General features: G+C 41.0%; 1 protein-coding gene across 1 annotated transcript in view; it reads right to left on the minus strand.

Moving 5' to 3' along the window:
* The window catches only part of TMEM47 (transmembrane protein 47), a 34,788-nt gene extending 20,852 nt beyond the window's left edge, over positions 1 to 13,936 (minus strand). Inside the window, exon 1 of the mRNA XM_067545100.1 lies at positions 12,702 to 13,936. Within this exon, the coding sequence (XP_067401201.1) occupies positions 12,702 to 12,927 (226 nt within the window). The 5' untranslated portion in view covers positions 12,928 to 13,936. The remainder of the gene's footprint in view (positions 1 to 12,701) is intronic.
* Positions 13,937 to 14,342: the final 406 nt, after the last annotated feature.

Here is a 14,342-nt window from a genome sequence, read left to right on the forward strand (position 1 = left end):
AGGGACTGCCTCTTTTGTATCTTGGTTCACAGAGTCTCCACGCAGAGAGCCATATAGTAACATCAATTTTTAAGCCGAGCCCCCTATTGGAATCAACAGGGAGTTCTGTTTAAAAACTGATGGCACAATATGAAACAGAGTCAAATTATACACAGTGCACAAAATAATCCTGGGTTGAGATTTGCATAGATGACTAAAAGAGACTGGTCCATCAAAATCCCCTTAGAAAAATTTCAACCCTCAAGTTTTGAAGACTATATCAGCTAGTGACAAAGGAGAGCTTAAATGGGACTTAAATGAGCGTGGGACTTCAGAGGTGTCTGCATAGAGGGGAATTTCATCCTATATGCAGAAAATAATGTTTTTAAAGGAATATGCAGACTGTTGAGCTTCTTTTACACAGGCAAAAACAAACAAATGGAATAGATAACTTTAAAAAGGAGAGTTTTACGTACTAAATGTTCCTTTCTATAAGAAACTTTTGTTTATACTATATATATATCTATATCTATAATAAACGGCAGCAAAGAAAGAACAGCAGTTAACAGCAGGATTTCTTCTCTGTTTCCTCTATCTATATGACTGGTACATAAAGAGTTGATGTCACATGAATGCATTACCACTACAAAATAAAATAGTGTAAAATTGTTTCTATTTAAAGCTTCATTATTTCAAATTTATATATATATATTTTAAATTATTAAGAGTGATGATGCCCTGTATTAGACTACAAAGTCTATTTTAGAGATGTGCAAAATGTGCTTCCTCAAAGACTTAAGGCCCAATCCTGCAAACATGCACAAAAGTTCTTTATATATGTGAGTAATTCCTGAAGTTCAACGGGATTACTCACATGTATAAAGTGAAGCATTTGACAAAGTTTGAAAATTGGGGCCTTATTGACCAGCATTAGTTTTATTGGTTTTGAAACATGATCCACTTACATTGTAATAGTACAGTACACCATAGAAAGATACGCAACATTACGTATCAACCAACACAGCGAGACTTGGGTGACAACAACAGTTGTTTGAAATTGTGCTAGTCTTTTCACTATGACTAAATGGTAGACATCTTATATAATTTGGAATCTAAAAGAATGGTCACCTCAAATTTGAACCCAAATGTAGATACTTAGATTTTGAAAGAATAGCTTTTTAAAAATCTAAAAACTCAATTGAAATATTTCGAGATTTTTTTTAAAGCGTCAACAGAAAACTATTTTCACTCAAAGTGTTTGCAACCCTGAGACCCTGAAATTGGTCATGAACAAAAGTGAAACTGACGTAATTGATTTTCATTGGACAAACTGAAAGAAATGCAAAATGGGATACAGCGTAATAAGTAAATTAGGTTTTCAAATTCTTTCAGTTTTGAAAATCAAAATTGTTGTTAGTAACACGTAAAAAATTATTACATTAATTGTCCTTTCATTCTCACCTGCATGATCACAATTAACATACCTTCTTTTATACCATCATGTAACTAGACAGTCCTCATGAAAGGCCTCTGGGATAGATATGCTAAGCAGGAGGACTACAACTTCCCATCAGTCCCCTCCCACTGCACATCTCCTTTCCCCTGGCCTGGAAAGGGGAATGGTCCTGAACTAGGAAGCGGCTGAGCTCTGTTTGGAGGTGGCAGCTATATGGTCAGTGAGGAAGTCAGGGAAGTTGAAGCAACAGCCGCATGGCTAGCCACAAGCTGCAGAGAAGCTAGAGGGAGGAAGGGAGGAATCCCTAGGAACTGTACACCGAGCCACCTGTGGAACAGGCTGGGATGTTGGACGATACAGGCAGGTGCAGATCTGCATGGGACTTACGGGGAAGAAGCAGCAGCTGGACAGAGAACCAGTGCAGAGGGGCCCCTATGAGAGACTGAACCTAGCCTAGAACCCTGCAAGCTCCTATGTGCTAGAATAGAGACTGGACTGAAATGGGCACCCCAGGCACTAGGCATGAAGAGCCCTGACTCTCGATTTGACTGCCTGGAGGCCCAAACAAGAATTGCTACTACTCACTTGAACTGTAACTGTTTAAGGCTCCGTGCATCAGATATCTGCAATCTTTCCCTTTCCTGACAGTTCTAGTCCTTTCCCTTAGCTATGCATCTGAGTAGTTACTGGGACCCACCAGGGCTGGAGCATCTACAAGGAGGCCTAGCTGTTGAAGTACCAACAGTGCTTGCCTCCAAGTCGTGGTGCACTTGCATGCTGGGTTTGGTGTACTGAGGAGTCTCAATAATTACACTTTCAATGCACGCCTACTAATGTCTTTGAAAATCTAGATGTAGATTTGTGCCCTTAAGGGGACATACTGTAACATGCCATAAGAAATAATCAGCCCTACACTGATCCTGGTGGGTGTTTTTAACACAAAGAGATTATTAATAATGTTATTATTTTAGGAGTATCACAACATTTGCACAGTCTGTGTGATTTTTAATCAGAAGAATTTCATACATATTTTCACCATCTGGAACATGCCATACAAAACACAAAATGAGCCCTTCAGATAAAAAATGCTCTTCCTCAGTTAAATCAAATAAAAATAATTAGTCCTAGCCTCTTTTAAGTTAGTCACTTATTTGCTATTCATATTTAAGCCTTTGCCTTTTCCTAACTGTGGTAGCTTCAGTTTCATATCTATTTAGAAATTCTGCCAGTTCCTTAGCTATTTATAAGCACAGTGTTAATTTGACCTTGAAAAGTATCACTCTCCTCCCTGCTATCCCCTAAAATGAAGTGAACCTAAGCACTCAGCTGTATCTTTATTCTTAATTAAAAATAGCTTTATCTGCTCTATTCCTTTGCCAAAATAATACTTCAGTATTAGGATAACAGCAGCAGAAGTCATAAAAGAAGGATAAAATGTCTCAAAGTTCAGAGAATAAAAAATGAATTTCCTTTTAATAAATAGGTCATTCATTGTTAGTATATGTAAGAACCATGCAAATGCTTTGTGTTGTCAAGTGCTTTAATGTTTTGGTGCATTCCTGAAAAAGAAAATATTTTTCTCTCAACAGAACTTAGAATTGAAAGTGGTAGTGAAAACACATAGTATACTGAATATTAACATACGGTAGCTCTTTCATATACTGTAAGTAAACTTAGTTAATCCCTTTCAGAAAACAAGAGAAATGCAAGGATGATTCCTTTGATTTGTACAAAAGTTCTCCACTGAGCCCTCCCCTTGTAAGGAATGAAGGAAGAGAAATTATTTGTGTCATGGTGACAGTGGTAATGAAACATAGGAAGAATTTCTTTCTTCCAATGCTGAATGAGAAATTCTATTTGAATAAGGAACATAGTATTTTCTCTGCTTCTCTGCTGAGCTTCTACCTAGGACATTTTCCAGCCACCTCCTGTTTAGCATCCTGTGTACAGACTTAAGCAACAGTACATATCCTCAGAGTTTGTAATACAGAATGTAGATCAAAGAATGATGAACCTGAAAGAATGCACCAAGTGAAATGCAGAAAAATTATTGATACACCTACACAAGATGCAAAAGAAATTAACTAAATGTCATAGCAATTAACTAATAAAGCAAATAAGATAATGAGATATTTCTAATTACTTTAAAATGTCAAAGTGGTTTGTGCAGTTATAAATAGCTACATACCTCTCCTTTTCTACATTTATAAACCTCCAAAAACATATTAACCATAAAGAAACATAAATAATCATTAAAGCAAAACAGAAGAGAGTATACTTTCTAAAAACTTATCTGACCAGCAAACTTGTCATCGCTTTTCTTAATATTATCCATATGTAAAGACTAAGATGCTAGGCTTCATTTTCTTCTCAAACCCATGTAAATCAGAAGTTACTCCACTGAAGTCAGTAGAGTTATTTGCGTAAAAGGAATATGATGACCACCACAAAGCTCTTGTGGAGAAATTACTCCACCCACATAGAGCTCAAGTATCTGGGCTTTATGTGAATGGAGAACAATATGCCCAGAAGAATTTGTTGGCAAACTTATTTGGACTTTGTGCAGGCAGAGTGCAGAGCTGTTAGGGATGTGAAATCCACTCCCACCCTTCCATTCCCCACAAGCCAGGGCCAGGGCATGAGTCTGCTATGCAGTCTGCCTCCCCGACTATTAGCGCAAGGTACTGGGGCCGCCAAGATCAAAATAAAGACGGATCTGCAGCCTCTCTCCTTACGACTCTCTTCACAGAGATCCTTCACACATCTTGCTGAGGTACACAGATACCCCTGTGAAGCCAGTCCACCAGCAAACCTCCATGGCAGTCCCTTGCACAGGCACTCCATACCACAGGTGACTTTTCTGTGCTATTTAGGTGCTTATATTGTTCCCATCACCATGCATCACTGCTGCTGCCCCCTTTGATCTTTGCATATTGTAGCAGATTCTTAGGTACTTCGGAAAATTTTACCTAAGGCCAATCCTGTCTACATGAAGCCATTCTCTGTGAACCAGAGCTACTGTGGCTGTATAAACAGTTTTCTTAGGGTAGAATACAAATACTTTGTTGAGTCATTGCTCTGTTTGTGACATGAAACTGAATTTTGGCACTCAGTACAGTTATCTAAGTCTACAGAAGTGCTGAAAGCAGCCACTCATGGGAAAATACAGAAGTATTTTTGTAAACCAAATATCTAATACCACCAAGTTCTCCTGCTGTCTTCGAACATGAAAAGTTGGAGACAGTAACTATTTTATATCAAACTCCAAATAAGGCATATTAAAAGAAATATCTATATCTATCTAATTGAACAAAATATCGCAGAATATATTTTTATGCATAAGACTCACAGCTAAGGGATGCAGAGTCACCATTTTACTCACAAAGATCCAAATATTACTTGCATTACTCACATACAATGCCAGTTAAGGCCCCTATTCTACAAACTGCTGTTGTGATAGTTGGGCCTACAAATGTACCCTAATTGTGAACTGAAGTGTAAAAAGTATGTAAAAGTTCAGAAAACGTCACAATAACCTATAATAATACATTTTGATGGGAAAAGCTGTGAAAGGAAGACAAAAAACTGAATTAATCCAAACAAAAAGGTCTACTGATATAATTCAAGACTGTGTTAAAATCATAATAAATGAGAACTAAAATCTTAGTAAATGAGAAAAGTGTGAAACCAGAAATCAGTGAATCAAAATTTGTGTGTCAGAGATTAGGTCTAATTGGTGGACAAAATAATGAGGGGATAGACTATTCCATCCATTACTCCCTTTATGGGTCCTTAAACAAAGAAACTTTGGAGGAAATAAATGGAAAAATAGAGGGAGGCTACTGAAGCGATCTTCACTGTCATCCCACCATTTCCTGTATCCCAGACTTTCTTCATCCTAATCCTGAGAGAAGTCCCAACCAAACCGAGCCAGAAAGAGGGATCTAGATGATAACGCTACCTCTACCGGCTCCAGCATAATCCCAAACACCACCTAGGACGCAGTGCTTAATTTGTAATGAAAGAAGTGCCGGGGCTCAAGCAATTTTTTTACTTTCATAACTGACGTGGCATGCCCAGAGGTGCCGAGGGTATGAACCGCCAACCCTAGAAGTGCCGGGGCACTGCTGGGATGAAATGGGATTGGACTGTAACAGCAGCAACAAGAACAGCTTCAGCCCATCTTAAGTAACTTCTCTTTTCCCCAGGACAGTTATTACCATCTTTAACACCATCAGAGAGACTGCCAAACAAGGGTTTTTGTTTTTTTTCCTTGTAAGATTCTCTCCAGCTAAAGGGAAAGAGACTAAGGAATGTTGTTCAAATAAAAGTCTTTTTATGTTCCAAGTGCTTTCCTTGCTTTCCTTTTTTTTCCTGTACCTTTAATAAAACTTTTAAAAGAAGTGTTAATGGCGTGTTTCCCATAGTACTAAGTGGTTAATGGTATCTGCATGCTCAACCCTGGACATTGTTTAACATGATTTAATGTTCAACAGTGACTGGTTTTTAGTCACACCTTTGGCCTATTTATTCCACCTACAACATTGCTCCATGCAGGCAGCATTCTGTGTTCATACAGAACTGCACTGCAGTTAATGAGGATATGTGCAAGGGTCCATTTGCACAAAGCAGCTTACAGGATCAGGGCCTAAGTCAATAGGAGTTTTGCACAACACAAGCAGGATTTATAGTACAATTTTGAAAAGCATCTAGGTGGCTTAGGAGCCTAAGTTCCTCTGATTTTCAATTAGACTTAGGATATATCTACCCTGCACTCATGGGGTGCGACTGTAGCTTGTGTAGACGTATCCAAGTTAGCTTTAATTGTTTACCCTTAGTCTTCTTAGAAGAAAGTCAAATCTATCCAAAAGATAGTAACATCTAATAATTGGTAAATAAGCCAGGTTTGCACGTAAAAAAAAAATGGTGCCAGAATGCATAGGTTTACAGATGTATGAACACCTTGAGATGTAGCCTGCACTCGCTCATCTGGCCATTGATATATTGCTCCCAAGCAAAGTACAACAATTTCATTTAATTAAAAAAAAAAAAAACCCCACAAAAATTGGATATGCTTTTCCTTTTTAGGCCAGCTGCTCTTTCTTTTTCTAATCTCACTGAACACAAGTTTCTAAAACCACATGGGACTATTCTTTAGGTGATGAGGAAGAAAATGTTTTCATCAGATGAAAGATCATCTCCACCTGATGTGAAATGCTCAACACTTTTTTTTAAAAGGTGCTATACATCAGGCTTCACTTTAGCCAACCAGTCTTCAGACTACCACAAGATAAGCACAGTGTTACAGGAAACCATGTAATTCATCATTTATTCACTGTGTAATGTATGCCTACGAATTTTCTGCACTGGATATATGGTCTTGCTCTGATTCATATAGACTGTTCACTGTGTTAAAACTAATTACTGGACATTCAGTCCAATAATTACAGAAACCTAGAAACCTTAGAATTACATGTAGCTAGTGGAGAGGGAGGGAGGGAGGCAAGACATACTTTTCAGGGTAAAAAAAAATCTAATCTCTCCTTTTCTGAGCTTCTATATACACACCACTGCATTTGGCTTGCAATAAGTCAACAACTCTAAATGGGGGGGAAGGGGAGAAGAGAAAAATACACTTTAACACTGCAACATGAATATCATTATTTGCCAGAATTACCAGTGTGCTTAAAGCTAACTTGCATTTTTTTCCTAACATTTTCAAAACTCATTCCAGGGTACCTTGTGAAAAATGATTAGCAATTCAAAATCGCTCAAAGAGCATTTTCCATCAAAATGATGGTTTTTATATTACTAATCTGGAGTAAACAAAAAATGCATGAAGCAATACAACCTGACAGACTATCTTCCCTCTCCTGTTTGTTAGATTGGATCCTATGTGATCATCTTTGGCCAAGGTTACAGTCCACTTGGTTCTAAATACAAGTCTCATCAAATATTTAACCACTTATATTATCACTAGCATTAAGAGCATCTTAAATTTCTGGAACCAGTTTTTTTTTTTTTTTAAATAAGCTTACTCTTCTGTTAAAGTGTGCATTATAATTTTAAAAGTGATAATGCACAAAAGCAGTTACGGTAATGTGAAGTAGGTTGGGAGACACTTTATTGAAAATATCTTCTTGCTTAAAAAAAACACTTCTGGATGTCTTTGTTTATTTGAATACCTGCGCACCCATCTCCTGGGTGTTTCCTGTAGCAGGGGTATTGCTGGGTTCCAGATACAGACTTTCCACTTGGGTGACTGGAGAACACATTTGCCTGTCACCCTAAAAGGCCTTAAACAATGTGTTTCATAATATGCTACAGTGGGAGCACATATGACTTGAAATGAAAAAGTCCTGAGTGCTAATCCTAGTTCTGCTAGTCAGACCACAGTTTTGGGGAAGACAATGTGTCTCAGGTTTCCTACCCATAAAACGGGGGACATATTAAACCATGGGGCTGCTGTGATGATTAATCAGTTAGTGACTCTAAGGCACTTTGAATGTGTTTCAAACTCTATATAAATGCTAATTATTATTAACATAACTTCATTGGTGGCAGGTTTGAAGTAAGTTTTCTACTTTTGTATTGAGTTCACATAAACTGCCAATTTAAAAGAGATGAGCTTGTTGAAGGGTGGATTAAATAACACAACAGGCCCCTTAGCTCCAACCTGATATCTTGAATTACTATATGGGGATTAATGTTTCGCTACCCCGTGAGAAAAGAATGCTGAAAATGTTTGTTTCCTTATAGATCAGTATCACTCCTTGGGGAGAGAGGGAAAATGTGTATGTTCCGGAATTATGGAAATTTGCAAAGAAAAAAAATCACTAAAAATCCATTTTCTGTCAAGTCAGAAGAGAGAAATATGCTGCACTTGCCTTTTATTTAGTTTGGTATATAACTTGTTTTGAATACATCAGTGAAGTACAAGAGTTTTTCATGTTAGCTATGGGACTGAGTATTAATTTTCCATTCCTGTTTAACTACCTTTTTTTAGACTTTAAAAAATTACATTTGTTCTGCTTATACTACTTTATAGAAAGCCAGAAGAGGGTATTGTAGTGACTACCTATCTTATTGATGCATATTTGCAAAAAGCTCAACATCAACTCCCTTAAAGCAAAGATCCATATTTTCCCAGGAGGAAGTTTCTTTTGAGCTAGCAATTTTGCATAGGAACAACTGCTCACATTCAAAATAAGCATGTATGCCATCCAAGGCTATTGAACCAAGTTAATTTAGAAATTTTCATCTAGTATATATTTTAGGGTTAAACTCATTCAAGTGACCTGACACCAAACAAGATCAGTGCTGCTTTATCTTTTTAAGAACAGTTTATTACATTAGAATATGATTTGAAGCATAAAACTACTGTTAAATAATTTTTAATATGCACTATGTTCCAAGTTAAGGATGGATTATCATCTTACCTTTAATGTCTTCTGATAGCTAAATTTAGAGCTCTATAAAGACCTTGTTGTATTTGGGTTGATTTGTCTTTTAAAGCCTTCTTGGAAGGTTGTAAAGACTGTACTTTTCTTAAAGGAAATTAAAAGTTGCAAAACTGTGTATTTAGGTGGTTTACTAAATATATATATATGTGTGTGTGTGTGTGTGCCCTAAACCAGATAGGCTTAATGCTTGTTAACTATATTCATTCATATTCATACAAATTTTATGTGCATTATTGATGCAATAAGCCATAATGCTCCCCAAGGAGCCATTCTGGTCTATGAAATACATATGTATGTATTTAAACCAAAATGCACAATGTTTACCTGATATAAATGGTTCCTTCAGAACCGATCTGTTTGCCAGTTTATGTATTTATGTATTTTTGATTTAACAGACTATAATGCCTATGATCTCTTTAAAAAAAAAAAAAAAAAAAAAAGGCACCATATGGTTCTGCAGCATGGGTCCTCAGAACAGCTATATACACTTGCCATACAGTTGTATATAAGATGCATTCGATTACATAGAAATATTATGAGAAATTAAGTGTGCATGCTCAGTAACCCCTATTTAAACATGAACTTCTTTTGCCTTAAACACATCAAAATTTAAGAAGGGCCTAACCCACATCAGAATAATAATCTGCAAGATTCCGTTTAAAAACAAAGCCAAAGAAAGCATCCAAATTCTGTAAATCCCTGGGTTTAGTCCCACATATCTAAAAATCAGCAGTGGCTTTTTTTCAATGTACAGAAAGATTTTCACATAAAATGCAGAGTTTTGCCTAAATTTTTGCCCCAGACAAAATTTGTATTGCAACACAACTTCTAAAATATTAAATTAGGGTAACCAACTCTTGCAATTTTATTGCAAATCTTGTGATACTTGGTGACTTTTCCTTAAAGCCCCAGCTCCTGGAGATGTAGGATTAGGTAAGAATCTCAGCTTTCAATTGAAAACTAAATTATGGTTCTAGCTCTCAGGGTTGCAGAGAAAAGTTTGAAAACATGACGCAAATAAACCCTAAAGACTCAAAAGCCAGGAGGGAAATACAAAGAACCCCAAAATGTATTTACATTAAAAAAAAACCCATGCTTTTTAATCCAATCTCATGATTTTGTTGGCCTGACTCATGATTTTTGAACACATGGGGTTGGCAATACTAGAAAGTGCTCAGACATCACGAAGTATAACAATGCTAAGGAAGACATGAAGTGCTTGGTTAAATTTTTTTTTTTTTAAATCCTCAAGAATAGATGTATACTGTATGCCAAGCAATGGAAGTACTGGCTTGGAGGAAAACTGGGGAAAGGGATTACTTCCAGCTATGGGGACCCTTAGCCTACTTATGACAAAGGTTTGCCAAAATATACTGTTTACTGTATTATTCGTGTAGTAACAAATTGCACTTCAAATATTAAGTAAGAACACATGATATTATGGAATATGGGTCTGATCTAAGTCTCACTGAATTCAGCGGGAGCCTTTCTATCAACTTTAATGAGTTGTATCTGACTCTAAAGAGGAGGGGGGCAGAAAGAACACCACAGTTTCTCATATTTCAGGTTCCCTTTGAGAACAGGATCATGTGCCAAACCTGAGGAAAGTAAAAGGCTTGTTCTCCTCACCTTAAGTAAAACAATCATTCACTTCTTCCCCAGTAGCTTGTGAAACCTGCCTCTCCTTACAGGAAAATGAGCAAAGCTGTTTCAAAGAACTGGAATAGAATGGAACAGTCAAGAATTTTTGCAAGGGGTGGAGTAGGGGTCAGGGGAGGGCAGCAAATCTGCTCTGATTTTTAACATGCACTGTCCAGCAACACTGCATTTGACATCCTAGCCCATCCCCCTTTCCTCACCCACCTGCCTCCCCTGTCTTCCATAAAAATAGAAAAGGTAAGATGACTGACAAGGCAATTAGAGACAGATTAACAGCCCTCAAATGCTGCTCTGTAAACTGTCCAGCTTCTTTTAATTCCTCACATTCTTTTGGGGGGAAGGGAGGAACACAGTGAAAGAAAAGGGGGGGGGATTGAAACCGGTTCCCCCTCATCCAAGCCATCTGAAAAAGTCTTTATGCAATCCAGGGGATATTATTTCAGGAGACAGAGAAAGGGCAAAAGATTCACGTTGCTAAGGAGACACGTTGAAGCTGACATTCCTACATAAATTTACATTTATACTGAAGAAGGAAAAGAAAGCTGTCCTCCAAAGTTTGTTTAAATTCCCTGGTAACTCAACCAAGATGACATTTTTAAGAGTAATTTTTACATTGTACAGTCTAAAACAAATGTTACCCCACACACTGACGATGAGGCAAATAATTTAAAACAACCAACCAAGGGATTTCTGTAATATTGTTTCCAAGCAGAGATTAGATAGGTTCTGAAAACTACAAAAGGATTTTAGAGAAGCCAGGAAAAGAAGAAATCCGTGCATTAGAAACATAACAGTACAAAACTAGGCAAACAGCTAATGATCTGTTCCCTGCACGGTTATCAAAAATCTGAGGGAAAAGACTGACCCAGATGGATGATTTAGCAGTTTTTTTCTGTGTGGGTTTTGGTTTAACTTGTAAAGGTTTTCATTGGGACTACAGAAGTTTTTTGCAATAAAGCCTAGAAAAACCCTAAAAAGGCATTTTTTTTAAATGAGTGACATCCAAGAGGCTGCTTGTTTGTTTCATTCACAGGCAGTTTCTGAGTATCCCAAGTAGTTTTAAATAGGAAAGGTATCCCCCCAATTCATGAACAAAAGAGAAGAAAAAACACCAATAAACCAAAACAAGGGAAGTGACAATATGGCAAAAGGAGCATGAAAGGAGAAGGAAGGATATACACTTGCTAGGGAGGCAAACATACATTCAGGGGGCAGAGAGAAGCAAAAGGATGACAGAATCCAAGGAGTCTTTGCTCAGGACCAAGTAATATATATATAAATATAAAATCACACCCACACATATATACACAATTTCTTGTCTAGGCTGATCTGCAGATCACCGGGCTGGAAGCCACAACTTTACAGGCAGATCCTGCTGGTCAGTTTGAAGGAGAGAAGTGATATAACCCTTCTTCTCCAACAATTATTCATTCTTTGGTGAACCACCACCACCACGGCTCAAAAACCAGAACTCGGGACCTTTTGGCATAACAAAGACAAATGCAGCCATGCCGGTAGGTAGCCACTTAGCTCACTTAGAGAAACTGCCCATGCTTAGACGTCTCCTGCCTCCCTGAGCACAAAATAAAGGGAACGGTAGGACATGGAATGGGAGAGGTCTCTTCACATAGGCATTACAGACATACACATCATTTCTCTCTCCATTTGGAAGTAGCGAGATGTAGAGGTGCAGTACAGCAGATGGGAAACTGGAATGCAGTGCTACCGGGGGAGGCAAGGGAGACGGGAACGCATTGCCAGGGCTGGGATTGGGATGCAGCATTGAGGAGGAGGAGAGACAGCAGATAGGGGAAACTGGGATACAGGCTGGGCATGGAGGGGAGCGGGATTTGGAGACAATGCTGGCGGGCAGGCAGACCAGGGTACGGGCTGGGGGGCTGGGATAGTGTGACGGGTTGGAGGGAGTGGGGTTGGGATGCGGTGCTGAGTGAGGAGCGGTGGGGTGGAATGAGCAGGACATGGCGCTGGGTGGGTGGCTGAAGAGTGGGATGACTTGGGGTACCGGTGCTGGGTAAGGGTGGGATCGCTATGGGTGGCACGGCTGGGGAGGGGCAGCTCTGGGCTGCATGGCATGGCAGGGGAGGGCAGGGAGGGGAGGGGAGGGGAGGGACGCCGTCGCTCACCGCTGTGCAGGGTGGACTCGCAGAGCCAGCTGTCCAAGTTGCCGGGCTTGCGGCAGGACTCCCAGAGGGACAGGTAATACTGGTGATCGGCCGTGACCCAGGCCGGGCTCAGCACGGCTCCCAGATCCAGGCACAGCGCCAGGAAGATGCACACCAGCCCCACCAGCTTGAGCGGGGTCAGCACCGACACGCGCACCTCCTCCATGCCGCTGCCGGCTGAAGCCATGGGGGCCGGGAGGAGCCGCCGCCGCCGCCGCCGGCCCGGCAAGCGCAGGAAGGCAAGAGCGGGAGCCGCGCCGGCTGCGTGCAGCCGAGTGAGAGCCCGGCGGCCGGGAGCGGAGCCGGGCTGGGGCAGCGTCGCTTGCTCCGATCCCTCCCCGGTCGCAACGCACCAGGTGCAGCAGCAGCAGCAGCTCCCGCCGGCCCCGCCGCTCTCTCTGAGCGCGCACAGCCCCGCTTCCCCTCCCCGGCTCTGCCCAGCTCACTCCTCCCCTCTCCCCCCGTCTGGGGAAAGGGGGGGAGCTTGCACCGGGAGCCCCCCTCCAAGCCTCGCACGTCACTCCCCGGGCTTCCTCCCGGGAGCAGGGGGAAGGAGGAAAGGCACCGAGCCGCCCCCAGCCGGCCTGGCCCGGCCCTGCCTTCTCCTCCCCTCCCACAGGCGCTGGCTGAGCCGCCGCCGCCCCTGTTCCCAAGTCACTTGTGGGGCCGGGGGTGGGGAGACGCCCCAGCCGGTTGCCTGGCTCCTGCTGAGGAAGGAGATGGAGGCGGCCGCGGGAGGCTAAAGCAGATTCACTCCCCCTATCGGCTCCCTCCTGCGCCTGGTTCACAGCGATCGCCTCCCTCCACCCAGCGGGACAAAGTTTTTAGGAACTTCTAGTTCTTCCCCCAACCCGGGCAGCCGCCCTGCTCCCCCCTCTCGCTCCCGCTCTGCGTCCTCTTCTGCCCCCTTTCTTCGGGGCTGTGCCGGGCAGCCTTGAGAGATCTCTGCTCCCGGGAGCTCTTGGAACCTGAGCAGTTTGAGAATCAATTCGCAGTTTCCAAATCAACCTTGTTTTCCAATTTACGCCCCCTAGGGTTTTTCTTCTGTCTTTTTACTTTGTCCGGATTCATTGCTTTAGCAATCGGTTCAGACGCAAAACTAAACCCTTTCAGGAATATTACATACACAGGGTTTGTCAGGAGGTTTCCACTCGGCTCAGACACAGTTCAAATAAGAAAGCGCAGCACCGTGTAGACGAGATCCCTCCTTCGCACCCCACCCAGGCACCCTTTACAGGAAACTCCCCTACTCATAACTTGGGTGGGAGATGACCTCGATTTACACCTATGATCTCAAGCATCTGGGATGCGTGAAAGCAGATTATGCAGTTGCTAATTTAGTATTTAGATTTTTTTAACCCTACATTTGTTATGGTGAGAACTAATCCACCAAAACCACACTTGAAAATACCACGTATGGTGGGTTTTTTAAAGAATGCTGGGGGTTGGTCACAGTCGGGTTCTGATTTGATTACTCCCCTTTTTTATTTCTGGGGCACTAATATGAATGACTTTCAGGCAGGGAGGGAAAGGAACCCAGCAGACAGGGAAGAAAACAAGAATGGGAGTGAGAAGGAGCAATGCCTTTGAAGCTATGTCTGG

This window comes from Emydura macquarii, unplaced genomic scaffold, assembly GCF_026122565.2.
Source record: "Emydura macquarii macquarii isolate MOO-44397 ecotype Brisbane River unplaced genomic scaffold, CSIRO-AGI_Emac_v2 contig_1043, whole genome shotgun sequence".
NCBI lineage: Eukaryota > Metazoa > Chordata > Testudines > Chelidae > Emydura > Emydura macquarii.